We start from the raw sequence: 16593 nt of genomic DNA, 5'->3' as shown, positions 1-16593 counted from the left end.
TTGGGGGTGGGTGGGAGGGAGGGGGGGAAACAGCACAAAGTCCGGGAAGGAGTCGGCAGACCGAGAAGACACCTTTAGTTTGATCTATGTAGGATACTGTAGAACTCCATCCTTGCCCTGTGAATGTCCAGTTGTGCGCACAGGCCGAAGAGAATTCCGCCGACTGCCGTGCATTAACAGTGAATGAGAGGCACGTTAAGGCGGAAGATCAGTGTGCCCCATTGAACAGAACTCGGGTAGTAACGGGCTTGATCTCTTCTGTGAGCCGGGGATCCAGCAGCACTCGGTCCATCAGCGATCAGACGGAAGCTGTGGACGTGTTGATGATCGTGGACGCAGCACTTGTGCAGGCCTCACAAAAGGGCCAAGCCAAGTGTGCACAAAGGTGCCTGGTTCACAAACAGTACGAGTGGAATGCTGCACCTAACCATTAGTGTTAGCATGGGGCTTCCCCCTTCTTTATTGGGACAGGCATCACTGAGCAGGTCGTTACTAAGATTCTATAAGCCAGGTGCAAAACTTGAAATGCCTGGTGTGATATTGAGGCAATGTGGGACAGCCCAGGACTGACGCCTGCACAGACTCTCTGCGAATGTACAGTGTTCTCAGATCCAGCCTCGCCTTAATAAGAGAAGGCGAGAGCTTGCACACAGTACAATTGGAAGTTGTGTTCTAATTTGGTTTTGAATGTTACAGGTTATCACTGTGGTGGTTTACATTTAATTTGGCAATTTTATAAAATGCAGTCAAATCTTGTTCTATGCAACACATTACCATATCAACAATAAGCAAGAAATCCCTTGCAGCCCTGGAAATGAGATGGAGGAAAAGATTTTAACCCTCTGTTGGCTAACCACAGGCATCTAGGTAGGTAGTAGTACATATAGCACACCCCATATGGAACTGTGAATAATACTGCTTCTGATACTGTCCTTCACTGTCTCCCTCTGACTGTCGGAGTGCAAGGAGTGAGTAAATGCTATTTAGCTAATGGGAGTGAGGAATATATATTCCGGGTGAGTGTCAGTGGGTGGGATTCCCAAGCGTCCCCTCATCTAATTTTCTACTTTTCTCTCCTGAGGCCCACGACTCATTCTACAGTCTCGATCCATGGAGTCCCAAAAGCCCACCATAGGAGCAGGAGTAGGCCATTCAGCCCCTCGGGCCTGCTCCGCCAGTCAAGGCTGATCTGTACCTCAACCCCATTTACCCGCCTCCCTCGGTACCCCTCAATACCCTTCCTCACCTAACAAAAGTCTGTCGATCTCGAGTTTCAAAGCTCCAAGAGCTTTCTCTATGAAAGTGCTACAGGTCTGAGCTCAGACAGCGAGTCGAGCCCAATCCTGTCTCCAACCAGCATGTACTCGTGCATGCCTTCCAGCAGGTGACAGTGTTTCCTCTTTTCCAAGTCAAGGGACACTGAACCCGATCGCAGGTTCACTAATTCAGTATGGATCAGGAATCAATCTCTCAGTCTCCCTGGTTTATACGACTCAGTACTACAGCGTGTCGTGCATTTACCCACTAAGCCATCGGGGAAACGTCAGCTTCTATCGTGTAAGTGAGGGGGAGTACCAGCATCCAGGTCTTTCAGAGTTTGCGAAATAAAATAAGGAAAGTAAACCTAATTCACCAGGATAATAAAACGCGTAAACAGCACTGACCCCAGTGGATCCTGGTCGGACTGTCAGTTGCAAAACCATCTCTGACAATAATCTCCGACTATCACTACAACCTGCGATTCCACTGTAGGAGGTGGGAACAGGGTTCACTTTTTAAGTCTTAAAATCCTGCTGAAAACCTGAAGTTGCCCCGAGTGTTACGGGCGGTTAAAATGCAATATGAACTGGGGCTGTGGAACCACTTACTCCCCCCACCTCCCCTCCCCCATTTTGTCCTGAGCCGAGTGACTTGTGCATGGGTACAGGCAGTCCCTCCCCTCCACTCCATACCTCACTCGAGTCACCATTTCTTGGGTGTGAGCCTGGATAAAGTATCAACTGGAAGTTCTACCATGGGAGGCATCACCACCAAATCTAATCAGCTTCTCAACCAATGCCTGCGCACAAGTGGGTCACTGGGTCTCCAATGGGACTAAGCAGTCTAACCACCTCTCATTTCCACTCCACCCCCCCCCCCCCCCCCATTCCACCAACTCGGAGAGACTGGGCCCAGTTGTAATGTTCTTACAACCACCCAGAGGAGCTGCAGATCCAGTGCACTTTCTTTTTGCATTGGTTCATCCAAGTATTATTGGCGCTAATGCTGGGTGCACATTAACTGAATCCTGTTTCTGTGTCGATACCTCTGCGAGCTCACTTCCCTGTGTGCTCCTCTTACTAAGTCTTCCTCGCTGTCTCTTGTTATTTTATAAAAATACCCTACTACTCTAGTTGCTCCTTCCTCCATGGTTGCGTTGCTATTTTAATTTGATTTTTTTCCCCCCCCCACCGAGCTCCTCGCTCTCCTGCCCTGCTCCCCATTTCTTCCTCTTCCCCCTGCGCTTGACTCACAGCTGCGGTTTCACCTGATCAGTATGTAACCTCCTTCTCCCACTGTAAGCTTGGGTGGGGGGGGGGGGGGGGAATAAAAATCAAAAGGAAATTTTCTAAAATTAAACCAAAGCTGAACCTGATATAAATTAAACACCGCATGGGTCCTAGTGCCAGCCTAAACATGAATTGTGTGGAACTAACTCGTGACACCTCAGAACAGTGTTTGCCACTAGTTATCTACATGTGGTAAGTAACTCGAGCTCACGCTCTATTTTGGGGTTTAACCCCACTCACTCCCTAATTGTGATGAGATTTTCCGTGTCATGAAATGACTAACGTTCCTTTTCTAACAGAGTGCCTTTGTTTTTGCTTTGATTCTCTTCCCTTCACCTCCATCAGCTGTTGCACCCCCCGCGACACTCGGAAGTGTAAGAGTGAGGAGTGAGCCTCCCTAGAGCCCGTGACGTGACGGCTGTAAGCACGCACTTGTCACGGCCGGCTCCACACACAGTCGCAGCAGCTTCCCCTGAAATGTCGGCGTTTTTATTCGAGAGAAGTTTGTTCCTTCAGTAATATATCAGGGCGGTTTTAGCAGTCCTGCTGTGGGTGGAGTCAAGTTTGCCAGCAGCACAGGCTGGAAAAAGCGGGCACTGCCATCCTGTGGTATAGTATCTGTGGTACCATTCCCGATTGCGCTGCCGGTGGGCGAGGCTGTCCCCTTGGGCTGTGCGAGTTGGTTAAACCCCTGTTCAGTCTTCACGTGTAAACTTATTTCCAGGGAAGCAGAGGGGTGTGTGGTTGTTGTGGTGGGACAGCCCGATGCATGTTGTTGCTGTGGCTAACTAATAGTATTTTTTTGGAATAATAATAAACTTCAATCTGGTCACGTTTTCTGATTTTGGTGCAAAATTGCTACTCTGAAAGAGTTAATATGATGAACACTGGCAAAATATTTTAAAAAAAGGAAAAATTATACTCATTTGCATGTATGTAGAGTTGACAGTATTTTAAAATAAACTTTAGTTTTGTCAGTTTTGAGGTGTTTGGTGTTTTGATGTAGCTGCGACTGAAAGATCCATGTTTTATTTTGGTAATAATCCCAATGCAAATTATAGGTTTCTTCTGTGAGGTTATTGAAAGTACAATCAATTCACACTGTAACTGATGTCAGTGTGAGGCCGTTAACTTTGCACCAATGCTGCAGCTGTTGTGTGAATGGCAACTGATGGTAGTATCGTCCAGTAGAAATCACTGACTAACCCCAAGGTGTGGTTGCGGTGACACCATTTTAGCCACCTGCACTAATTTTACTGGAAAACTCCTTATACACAATACAATTAAATGTACTGCATGTGTGTATTTACTGAACAAACACCTACCACCATTCAGTAACCAATGCAGTAAAGCATTCACAATGATCAAAAAACACTCACACACTCTGCTTATCATCTCACCAGTTTACCAACGAAGTTTCACGTGCATGCGCCATGCAAATACGAGTATCGAGATCACAGACCCAACGACGGTGTCTATTACTCTTTTTTTTTAAATTTACTAATCCAATGCAATTAACCACATCTGTATTCCCAATTAGCCACATGTGGCTAACAGTTAACTGGGGGAGTGAGGCCACAAAGAAAGAGAAACAAACTTTATTTAGGAGTTGAGAGTAGAATCTGGTGAATTAGAAGCGGGAGGGGAGATTTCCAGCTTTGAGGCTGGTAACATTGGGAATGTTCACCCCTGCCTGTGATTTCCTGCTCATTGAAATTAATGGGTGGCAATTTCACAGCATGCACCAAGAGTTGCAAAGTATGTTTGAATAACTGGTCGAGAATGCAGTACAATGGCTGTATTAAATCTCCAGGGAGGCACCCTGACTCTCTGCTACGTGCCTGTAAGGGGAATGACAGGCACAAACTTATCCTACCACTCCACGGCACACTGCATTATTCGTCCAACAAGATATGTGCCAGAAGAAAACCCGTGTCCCAAAGTGCTTCACAGCCAATGAAGTACTTTTGAAGTGTAGTCACTGTTGTAATGTATAAAACACCAATTTACACACAGCAAGGTCTCACAAACAGTAATGGAATTAAAGACCAAATCATCTGGGATGTTGAGGGATAACAATTGGACAGGACATGGTTCAACCTGAGACAGTGGCCTGGGAGGGGGAATAGAATTGGTGGCGAGGATACTGAGTTTGTAGCAAAGGCCAAAGACAATGGCATTGATCTTCCCAATGTTCAACTGAAGCAATTGCAGCCTATTCAGGACTGGATGTTGGAGAAGCAGTCGAACAACACAGGCAGTGGAGTGGGCGGGGGGGGGAGGGTTGAGCGAGGTGGTGGCGAGGTAGAGCTGGGTGTCAGCGTACATGTGGAAGCTGACCCATGTGTTTGGATGATGTTGCCATGGGGCAGCATGCAGATGAAGAGGAAGGGACCAAAGATAGATCCTTGGGGAACATCAGAGGTAACTTTGCGGGGGCAGGAAGAGAAGCATTTGCTGGCAATACTCTGGCTGTGATCGGATAGGTAAGTGTGGAACCACGCAAGGGCAGTCCCATCAGTGATAAGAGTTTAGCTGCACATTTCCATTCTTATTCCACTGCTTCATTGTTCCATGAGAAAAAGGTTAACACAACAAGGATTCTGAATATAGTTTATACAGTGATGTGCTTTTTGCATCAAATGAGAAGTACAAGACCTAAAGCTGCAATGGAATTATAAGTAGATTTTATTCCCCTAGCTGTAATAAAGCAACTGACAAAAGTATCCACTGTATTAGCTGAACCAAGAGGAAAATCTTACAGCAGAGACTCGGAAAGTCTCTGAATTATCCGCTAAGCGAATGCAGAGATCAGCTCATTGGCGAAGTTATTGAAACGCTGACTCCACTTTGCGTTAACGGTGCACTGAAATCGTGGTGGTGGCCGGCACTGCAAGATGGCAGTCAAAGCTTAGTGGGGAGGGTTGCCAACTTAGCATCAGTAAGGTTGCCAAATTTAGTTGGATGGAATCACAGGAGCTCCTGCCTCCAACTGCCCCGCCCACGGTCTCCCACCATTGGTCGCCCAACATGTCAATCCTCGCAGCGCACCGTCTTTGCACAGCCAATTGGGAAGCGAAAAAACTCTTTATCACCCGATTGGATGATCTTGACTCTAAAGTCAAACAGGCAGTATCGGCATGAGAGAAGATGGGGTGGGGCAGGGGGGAGAAAAGTGGTGAGAGGACATATAGAGCCAGCTAGACACTGCATGGTGTCTCATTTGCCTTAACTACTGTGGCTGAAACTTCAGACCTAATGGCTAGAATCATGGCAACCTGGGAACATGCACTTAGGAGCTGAAATTCTGCAGGGCTCAGGCACCAAAGGATTGTTTTCTGCGTCAGCGGGGGCTACATTTTTGCCTCCATCAAAAATTCTGGTGGATTTGCATGCGGTGGATTGTATCATGGCACTGTATCAATGAGGGGAAATGTGCCATGGGATGTCTCTCCACTTGCACCCTAACGATACTCAGCACAATGAGCAGCTCTACATCCCTGGCATCAGTGTTACGTGGGTGCAAAAGGGAGGGGAGGGTTTAAAAGTATGGTTTCCCTAAAGCAATTACATAAGAACATAAGAAATAGGAGCAGGAGCAGGCCATTCGGGCCCTCGATCCTAATCCGCCATTCAATAAGATCATGGCTGATCTTTGACTTTTTATTCATTCATGGGATGGGCGTCGCTGGCAAGGCCGGCATTTATTGCCAATCCCTAATTGCCCTTGAGAAGGTGGTGGTGAGCCGCCTTCTTGAACCGCTGCAGTCTGTGTGGTGGAGGTTCTCCCACAGTGCTGTTAGGAAGGGCGTTCCAAGATTTTGACCCAACACTGAAAGAACGGCAATATATTTCCAAGTCAGGATGGTGTGTGACTTGCAGGTGAGGTGCCCATGTGCTAGCTGTCCTTGTCCTTCCAGGTGGTCGAGGTCGCGGGTTTGGGAGGTGCTGTCAAAGAAGCCTTGGCGAGTTGCTGCAGTGCATCCTGTGGATGGTACACACTGCGGCCACAGTGCGCCGGTGGTGAAGGGAGTGAATGTTTAGTGTGGTGGATGGGGTGCCAATCAAGCGGGCTGCTTTGTCCTGGATGGTGTCGAGCTTCTTGAGTGTTGTGGGAGCTGCACTCATCCAGGCAAGTGGAGAGTATTCCATCACACTCCTGATTTGTGCCTTGTAGATGGTGGAAAGGCTTTGGAGAGTCAGGAGGTGAATCTGACCCGCTCTTGTAGCCACAGTATTTATGTGGCTGGTCCAGTTAAGTTTCTGGGGATTCAGCGATGGTAATGCCGTTGAATGTTGGAGATGGTAATTGCCTGGCACTTAAGTGGCAAGTAACATTTGTGCCACACATCAGCCCAAGCCTGGATGTTGTCCAGGTCTTGCTGCATGCGGGCTCGGACTGCTTCATTACCTGAGGGGTTGCGAATGGAACTGAACACTGTGCAATCATCAGCGGACATCCCCATTTCTGACCTTATGATGGAGGGAAGGTCATTGATGAAGCAGCTGAAGATGGTTGGGCCGAGGACACTGCCCTGAGGAACTCCTGCAGCAATGTCCTGGGGCCGAGATGATTGGCCTCCAACAACCACTACCATCTTCCTTTGTGCTAGGTATGACTCCAGCCACTGGAGAGTTTCCCCCTGATTCCCATTGACTTCAAATTTACCAGGGCTCCTTGGTGCCACACTCGGTCAAATGCTGCCTTGATGTCAAGGGCAGTCACTCTCACCTCACCTCTGGAATTCAGCTCTTTCGTCCACGTTTGGACCAAGGCTGTAATGAGGTCTGGAGCCAAGTGGTCCTGGCGGAACCCAAACTGAGCATCATTGAGCAGGTTATTGGTGAGTAAATGCCGCTTGATAGCACTGTCGACGACACCTTCCATCACTTTGCTGATGATTGAGAGTAGACTGATCGGGCGGTAATTGGCCGGATTGGATTTGTCCTGCTTTTTGTGGACAGGACATACCTGGGCAATTTTCCACATTGTCGGGTAGATGCCAGTGTTGTAGCTGTACTGGAACAGCTTGGCTAGATGCGCAGCTAGTTCTGGAGCACAAGTCTTCAGCACTACAGCTGGGATGTTGTTGTGGCCCATAGCCTTTGTTGTATCCAGTGCACTCAGCCGTTTCTTGATATCACATGGAGTGAATCGAATTGGCTGAAGACTGGCTTCTGTGATGGTGGGGATAGCGGGAGGCACTTCTGTCTGAAGATGGTTGCAAACGCTTCAGCTTTGTCTTTTGCACTCACGTGCTGGACTCTGCCGTCATTGAGGATGGAGATGTTTGCAGAGCCTCCTCCTCCCGTTAGTTGTTTAATTGTCCACCATCATTCGCGAGGGGATGTGGCAGGACTGCAGAGCTTTGATCTGATCCATTGGTTGTGGAATCACTTAGCTCTGTCTATAGCATGTTGCTTCGCTGTTTAGCATGCATGTAGTCCTGTGTTGTAGCTTCACCAGGTTGGCACCTCATTTTTAGGTACGACTGGTGCTGCTCGTGGCATGCTCTTCTACACTCCTCATTGAACCAGGGTTGAGCCCCTGGTTTGTTGGAAATGTTAGTGAGGAATATGCTGAGCTATGAGTTTACAGCTTGTGTTGGAATATAATTCTGCTGCTGCTGATGGCCCAGAGCGCCTCATGGATGCCTAGTTTTCAGCTGCTAGATCTGTTCTGAATTTATCCCATTTAGCACGGTGGTAGTGGCACACAACACTTTGGATGGTATCCTCAGTGTGAAGACGGGACTTTGTCTCCATGAGGACTGTGCGGTGGTCACTCCTACCAATACTGTCATGGACAGATGCATCTGCGGCAGGTAGACTGGTGAGGACGAGGTCAAGTAGGTTTTTCCCTCATGTTGGTTTGCTCAACTCCACTTTCCAGCCCTATCCCCTTTTCCCTTGATTGCCTTACTGTCCAAAAATCTAATCAATCTCAGCTTTGAATATACTCAAAGACTGAGTATCCACAGCCCTCAGGATAGAGAATTCCAAAGATTCACAACCCTCAGTGAAGATATTTTTTCTCTTCTTGGTCCTAAATGGCCGACCCCTTATCCTGACTCTGACCCCTAGTTCTGGAATCTCCAGCTTGATCAGAGTGATTGGAAAAGTGACTCCAGAGAAGGTGACACCAATACTTGGTGCGAGGACCTTCCTGGGTCAGCAACCTGCTGCAAAAAAAATCTCTCCCCCACTCACAGTAGATTAATGGCAGAAATGGCCTGCCCATAAAGGTCCCTGCCCCCAGTATTTGGGACAGAGTCAAGGCCATCAGGTCAAGTGCTGAATAAAATTTAATTAAAAAAATAACTTGGGAGCTTTTCTTCCACCACTCATGTCCTATGGCTATTATTTATAAATGTTCTGCCTACTTGTCATATGATGTGAGGTTATCAGAGTATTCTGGGTACTGTAGGGTGGAAACTGATACATCTCTCACACACAAACTGTGGTCATGAGCTGGAATTCCCCAGTCCAGGTGAAGGATATTGTCCCACCTCATTGTCATGGGATGTGGGTTCTTGTGCACACTGGGTGGCAATTGTTCCACAGGAGCAGAGGGAAAACTACAATTTCTGTAACACACCCCCTTCCTCTCTCTCTCACTCACCTGCCCACTGAGCTGGAAGTCCCCAATGCTCCAGGCCCAAGGGAAAGTTCAAAAACCAGGACTGAAGCAAAATTGAATCCCTAGAAAGGGGAAGAGGGGAAGTTGAAATGGGAGGAAATGGGCTGTAGGCATTTCTAACAGTAAATGACATTTTGTGGTCACATATTTTGTGTAATCTGTGTTGTTAATGTTAATGTGAGTTGTACATACAGGCCTGGCTGAGGGAGAATGGGACTTGAAAGCAGCTTGAACATTTAATTGATTTGTTTTCAAACCCAAACACCGCACATCGATGACTGATTAATGGGGTGGTTTTTGCAACACTTGGTGCTGATTGGAAGCTTTTCTTACCTGCCTAGTGAATGGACGTGATTTTGATTGGTTCAAATAACTAACAACCACTCCCTGTTCAGTTAACCATGTTGCTCTAGCCTCTGCCGATGCACTCAAGGAGGCACCAATGGAGGAACTGGATTCAAAAGGTCAGCAAAGGGTAGTTTAACTTCCACATAACCTGCAGCATTATCGAGAAGGCCTGAGAACCAAGACAAACACTGCCCTTTATAAACAGATCAGGTGGCAGGGATAGAACGGACTTTAAGCATTAGATACCGAGATCAGCTCTGCACCACATTCCATGTAAAGAATTCATTAGCTCGACATTGGGAGATTGTCAAACCATTGCTACCAAATTAGGGGGCTTTGCATTTAGAACAAATACTTTGCGTGCGTGGATTAAAGTGTGCGAGGCCAACAATGGGTCACCTCGGATGATATAAAAGCAAGGTGGGAAATATCCTTCAGGCAACAAAATGAACGTAGGGGAAGTGGAGCTGGACTGAATGCCTGGAGGTCACCTGGTCATTAGTCACTAGCAGAGACCTTATAAAGTACTTGGCTCCGTCAACACTCCCGGGTTCCAGGAGGTGGAGGGATGAAGAATTTTACTGTCGATCACTCCAACACCGTCCTTCAGATGCTCTGGGATTATGTTCGACTTCATCATGAATCCACTGTGGTGTCTCCAGCCTTCCCTGTTCTTCTGGCTTTCTCTGGATATCTTGTCTTCTGCATCCCCTTCACGCTCATGGACCTTGTCGGCGAGAGGCTGCTGTTCATCCATAAATACAAGATCCAGAAGGGCCGACCAAGTGTGCAGATGATGGGCCAGTGCCTCTGGCGGGCAGTCTTCAACCACCTGGTGTACGTCCTACCTGCGGTTGTCATCAATTGGTTTTGGAGACCACCGGCCCCTCTACCACCCACGGCACCAACATTTGTCCAGTTCTTCACCGGTGTGATTAGCTGCCTGCTGGTGTTTGATTTCCAGTATTACTTCTGGCACCTGGTTCACCATAAAAATCAGTGGTTGTACAAGACCGTTCATGCCATCCACCACGATCACGTGGCTCCTTTCTCCTGGTCAACCCAATATCTCGGGGGTTGGGAACTCCTGACTGTTGGGTTTTGGAGCAACACCACACCGCTCTTGTTCAAGTGCCACCCGTTAACCACCTGGGCCTTCATGCTGCTCAGTGTCTGGATGTCAGTGGAGGACCACATTGGATATGACCTGCCCTGGAGCCTCCACAACATCATCCCTTGGGGTCTATGTGGAGGGGCCCCAGCTCACGATCTGCACCATCAGAAGCCGAACACCAACTTTGCCCCTTTCTTTACTCACTTGGATCGAGTGTTTGGCACCGCCAGCACGGTGCAGAGACGGCACAGAGTGAAGCACAAGGTAACAGGCTCCTTCTAACAGCAAATAGAGTCCAGTGTGGATTAATGGGAAGAGGATACCAACATAGAAAGAGGGAGCTATTACAGCGTGTGAACACTGAGCTGGATCAGGCCCCTGGAGCTCACATCTATTCAACGCCATCTGGCTTCTGCCACTAGTCACATAGTGTAGATTACCGTCACTAACAAGCATTTTAATCTCATCACTCGCCTAGTGCTTAGTGCTGCTGGCCAGCTTGTGGAATTTGCCATTGAAAGGCCAGACCCCAATTACTTAGTTTTCCCACTGGTTTCTCAATGTTACAGGGAAACAGCTCGCACAGGTAAGTGAAAGTCAAGCAGCAGGGTGGGGCTTAAATCAAGAATCATCCCCTTGTGCCCCTTACACTCAGACAGCCTGTGTCCAGTAAATCAGCAGTAGAAATAGCTGGGGTACTTCATTTTATTGTAACTGGTACTCAGCCAGTATGGGAATGCTTTTAACATGATTTTTTTTTGTGGTTATTAAATACAGAGCAACCTCCTCCCATTGCGAGGAGTCTGTTCCCACCCTCCGACCCAGATATACTTCTTTTCCCCACCCTGATAAGTAGAAGTCTGCCACTCCCCAACCCCAGGATACCCCTGTCCTTACCCAAGAGGTGCCCGTCTCCACTCCATACCCCCTTCTCTGAACTGGTTGAAAGTCCAGCCTCGGAACAACCCAATAAGCAGCCTGCACCAGGCAGGATGGCCGTGCCCATCACTGGGCAGGTTCACAGCTGGAGGGGGGGTTTGAACGTTGGAGCGGCTGACGAGCCCAGTGAAAGTTACTGCTTGTGTCAGGACAGGGCAACCCACCCCCCCTTCCTCAAGATTAATGTGTGGCTCAGGCTGAGCTTTGCACTGGATTTTTGCTTGGAATTCAAATGCAGAAAACATCCTGTAAGTTCAGCTATTGACGTAGAACCAAGTACGGGGGAGGGGGGATGCACATTAGGTTCTAGTTCTATTGCAAAATGATCTTTCAGATGAGATGTTAAACTGAGGCCCTGTCTCCTCTCTCAGGCACAGTAAGAGATCCCAGGATACTATTTCAAAGAAAAGCAGAGGAGCTATACCCAGTGTCCTGGTCAACATGTATTCCTCAACCAATCCCTAAAATAGATTATCTGGTCATTTATCTAATTGCTATTTGTGGAATCTTGCTATGCACAAATTGGCTGCTGAGTTTCCTACATTACTACACTTCTAAAAGTACTTTGTTGGCTGTAAACCGCTTTGGGATGTCCTGAGGTCGTGAAAGGCACGATAGAAATGCAAGTTCTATTCTAAGAGTCATGCAATAAAATGTGCTGAAGACCCATCATGGACAACGAGCCCTCTGCCCCTGATCATGTAAAATCTAGAGTCCATCCCACGGCCTGTTCACGGGCTCTGAATCTAGTGTCCATCCCACAGCCTGTTCACGGGCTCTGAATCTAGTGTCCATCCCACGGCCTGTTCACGGGCTCTGAATCTAGTGTCCATCCCACGGCCTGTTCACGGGCTCTGAATCTAGTGTCCATCCCATGGCTTGTTCACGGGCTCTGAATCTAGAGTCCATCCCACAAACAGCAATGTGGGAACTTGCTGTGTGCAAATTGGCTGCCATGTTTCCTACCCTACAACAGTGACTACATTTCAAAGATACTTCATTGGCTGTAAAGCACTTTGGGACGACCTAAGGTGATAAAAGGCACTGTATAAATGCAAGTTCTTTTTCTTTTTTCATTGCCCTCCCTGTCTGAGTCATGTATTGTTCTTAAAGGATAACTATTTGCCCCAGGCCTCTGCCAGCCTATCACAAAGTGCTGCTCAAGGATGTCCTTGATTGATGTCCTCGCCTATCCGCGCAGGCTGACTTAGCTGAAATAATTACGATCGATGAAGTGCCCAAGTTTAGCGGTAATGTCTCCCCCTCAGAGACGAGAGCAGGAACCTCTCCCCAAACCCCATTTAATAACTTTACAATGTGATATATGACCAGATGATTTGTTTTAGTGATGGGGGCCGAGGGATAAATATTAGCCTTTTGACACCAGGGTGAACGCCCCCGCTCTTCAAAGTAGTCTCATGGGATCTTTTACGTCCACTTGAGAGGGAGGTAGGGTCTTAGTTTAATGTCTCACTCCCTCAGTACTGCACTGGAGTCTCAGCCTAGATTTTGTGCTCAAGTCTCTGGAGTGGGGCTTCAACGTAAGAGGTGAGGCTATCAACAAATGAAATGTGACGATCTAGTGCCAAAGATCCTTAATACTATTGACAATGGATAGTTCAGAAACACAAATGCAGTAAATCCATGTTGAGCTTTCAAGCCGTGCAGTAGTTGGGTCTGTTTTGGCACTATAGCTCCTCCCATGACCCAGCAAGTGTTGCTAGTGAATTACTGATGCATGAAGACCAAAACAGCTCCAAACTCAGCTTGTGCTGAGATTGTTGCTCTCATCCAAGACAATGGTCCGTGGGCTGCAATAGAACCCAGTATCTCTGGTGGGGGGGTAGAGATTGGTTATGCTTTCCGAAGCTGATCGGCACCCAGGGACTCATGCTGAAAATCTACATGTGCAAACATCAGGTGAGGACAGGATCAGAATCAGCTTTGAGATCCCTGCAGTTGCATAGCCTGGGAATACTCACCTTCAGGGCTCACAATGAATAATGCTCATCTGATGAGGTCTCCGAGACTGGCCATGGAACAGGTCCTGCTACAAGATGACACATTCAAACAAGGGGACAAAACTAGCAAGAAAATTTATTGCAAGTCTTGACACAACAACTTGCATTTATGTAGCGGCTTTAATGGAGTAAAACATCCCAAGGCGCTTCAAAGGACTGTTATCAGACAAAATTTGACAGCGAGCCAATTAAGGAGATATTAAGACAGGTGACCAAAAGCTTGGTCAAAGAGGTAGGTTTTAAGAGAGGTGGTGGTTGGGGGGGAGGGGTTTGAAAAAGGACAAGATTCTCTGAATTTCTTCCATTCAAATACATCCCAAGAACCCCGCTGATGGTTGAGGTGGGAGATCACTGTTAATTGATAACTCCATAGTGGAAGAAGGAAGATTGTCTCTTAAGAGATGAAACTCTTGGGTTAAATTTTCATACAGTCTAATAGTCTGATCCACATTATGGTGAAGCCATTACAACAGCTTAGACTTCACTTATTTGACGTGCCAGTCAGCAGTCACGCTTCTGACCAACATGTCAATCTGAATAACCTTAGAAGGAGCCCAAATAAACAAAAGGTCATTTATCTGGAGAAGGGTAACAAAGAGTTTGGTGTAAGACTATGAAAGGGAGTTTGGTGTAAGACTATGAAAGGGAGTTTGGTGTAAGACTATGAAAGGGAGTTTGGTGTAAGACTATGAAAGGGAGTTTGGTGGAAGACTATGAAAGGGAGTTTGGTGGAAGACTATGAAAGGGAGTTTGGTGGAAGACTATGAAAGGGAGTTTGGTGGAAGACTATGAAAGGGAGTTTGGTGGAAGACTATGAAAGGGAGTTTGGTGGAAGACTATGAAAGGGAGTTTGGTGGAAGACTATGAAAGGGAGTTTGGTGGAAGACTATGAAAGGGAGTTTGGTGGAAGACTATGAAAGGGAGTTTGGTGGAAGACTATGAAAGGGAGTTTGGTGGAAGACTATGAAAGGGAGTTTGGTGGAAGACTATGAAAGGGAGTTTGGTGGAAGACTATGAAAGGGAGTTTGGTGGAAGACTATGAAAGGGAGTTTGGTGGAAGACTATGAAAGGGAGTTTGGTGGAAGACTATGAAAGGGAGTTTGGTGGAAGACTATGAAAGGGAGTTTGGTGGAAGACTATGAAAGGGAGTTTGGTGGAAGACTATGAAAGGGAGTTTGGAAAATGTAAACTAGTGGAGATATCACAGTTGAATGAACTATAAATGATTATCCTGACAAGATGAATCTCTTCCACTTTATCATATGCTTTAAGAATGTCAGATTTTCTGGGTGCCAAAAGAGTATTAATCACTTAAAGGAAGAGCCAAACCCACTGTTGGAGGCTCAAAGAAATTGTACTGGGTCTTAGCTTAGGAGGAAGAGCAGGAAGCTAATCAATGCTTAGCTACGGGAATCTTAAGAAACAATCTTCCTTCTTCCACTATGGGGTTATCAATTAACAGTGATCGCCCACCTCAACCATCAGCGGGGTTCTTGGGATGTATTTGAATAGAAGAAACGCAGAGAGAAACATATCTTTCAAACCCCCCCGCAAAAGGAACATCCAACAACTGAGACTTCCCAGTCCAGATTCCCAAAGGGAATCTCTCAAACGCTGGATGCTATTTGGGGTCTTGAAACGATTAAGTAGTATTTGTCTAGAACATATTGAGATGTGACAGCCAGAGGCTCCTCTTGCTCCTCCCCTTCAATTCAGAAGACTCCAAGGATTGTGATTCAGTGATGACCCGTAGACCTATGAATAGTTTAGCCAAAGCAGAGGGTGAAGCAGGGTCAGAAGCACCAATGAAGGCGACATCAGAGCCCAGTCAGTGTAAAACACCACACTGATTGGCAGTGATAGAGATCAGGTCCATAAAAGCTGCAATCAAAGGTAAATACTTGCATAATGAAAGGTTTGCTTTGGAAGTGAGGTGAGAATTATTTTCATCTGAGGCAGTTTCAGAGCGGACTGTAGCTTTCTATAATCGCAGGGATTCACCAACATTTGTGTTAAAATCTCCATGGAGTTAGAAGATTGGAGACCACATTGACAGCCTCTCCAGACAAGAAAAATAAGAAGTCAAGGTTGAGAAAAGGCCATTTGGAACATTGAAACTCACCGTGACATACCTTCCACACTGTAGGGTCACAACTGCACACCTGCGTGAACCATGCGGGTGACTCCTGGCATTGTTTTGCTTTCCCTAGATTCCAGCCCAGGGAGAGGTTTTATTGTTGCTACGGATGCTGGGATAGCAAGATAGCCAGGGGGAGAGGAAGGGATTGTGAAATGATAAAGAATGGAGGCTGAAAAATGCAGAAAAGGAGAGAGACAAATGAAAAACAAAAAACAAAAACAGAAGAAAAACTAAGGGTGAGAAAAGCCAGTCAGTCTATTGACGGTCATTCACTCAACTGCATTTTGAAGGTGCTGATGGTCTTACCTGGACGTTTACCATCCTTCCAGTAAATACATTTTTAAAACATTTATTTGTTTGGGTCGTTTAAATTTAGATGGTCAGGTCCTATTGGTCTGACTTACCTTGAAGTAATATTCTGGGTTCACTTCATTTACATCATTGAATTTAATTCTCCTTAAACATTGCATGTGTCAGTATTAAATTTTATTTGCCAGTTGACTGCCCAAATGCGTAACTGATCTAATCCCTTCTCCAAATTAACTGCATCCTCTGTCCCGATCACTCGCCATCTTATAGTAACATTTCCAAATTTAAGATATTTACAATCGTGTATTGCCCACAATATGGTGCTCATCCAAGACCTGTTGACCTCCTTGAAACCACAGGTGTTCTTCAGGGGCTACTGAGGCCTCCAAGTCAGGTGTGGGAGCCACTTCTAACCAAGGTGTGAGTTGGAGCAAACTCTGGAGTCTGAGGAACAGCTGAGTCGTTGGTATCAGTGCCAGAGTGATCTTTATAGTCGCTGATGTTATTGTTTCAAACAGCTGGAAAAAGCCTGC

General features: G+C 46.8%; 1 protein-coding gene across 1 annotated transcript; it reads left to right on the top strand.

Moving 5' to 3' along the window:
- The first annotated feature begins 4912 nt into the window (after positions 1 to 4912).
- ch25hl1.1 (cholesterol 25-hydroxylase like 1, tandem duplicate 1) lies at positions 4913 to 14228 on the top strand. Its single transcript, XM_067973223.1, has 4 exons — positions 4913 to 4973; positions 9585 to 9653; positions 10095 to 10915; positions 14043 to 14228. Exons 1-4 carry the CDS (start codon positions 4913 to 4915, stop codon positions 14226 to 14228), a joined length of 1137 nt encoding a protein of 378 aa, XP_067829324.1.
- Positions 14229 to 16593: the final 2365 nt, after the last annotated feature.

This window comes from Heptranchias perlo, chromosome 38 (genome assembly GCF_035084215.1).
Source record: "Heptranchias perlo isolate sHepPer1 chromosome 38, sHepPer1.hap1, whole genome shotgun sequence".
NCBI classification, from domain to species: Eukaryota; Metazoa; Chordata; class Chondrichthyes; order Hexanchiformes; family Hexanchidae; genus Heptranchias; species Heptranchias perlo.
The sequence above is the reverse complement of the archived record's forward strand: the minus strand, read 5'-3'. Positions and strand labels throughout refer to the sequence as shown.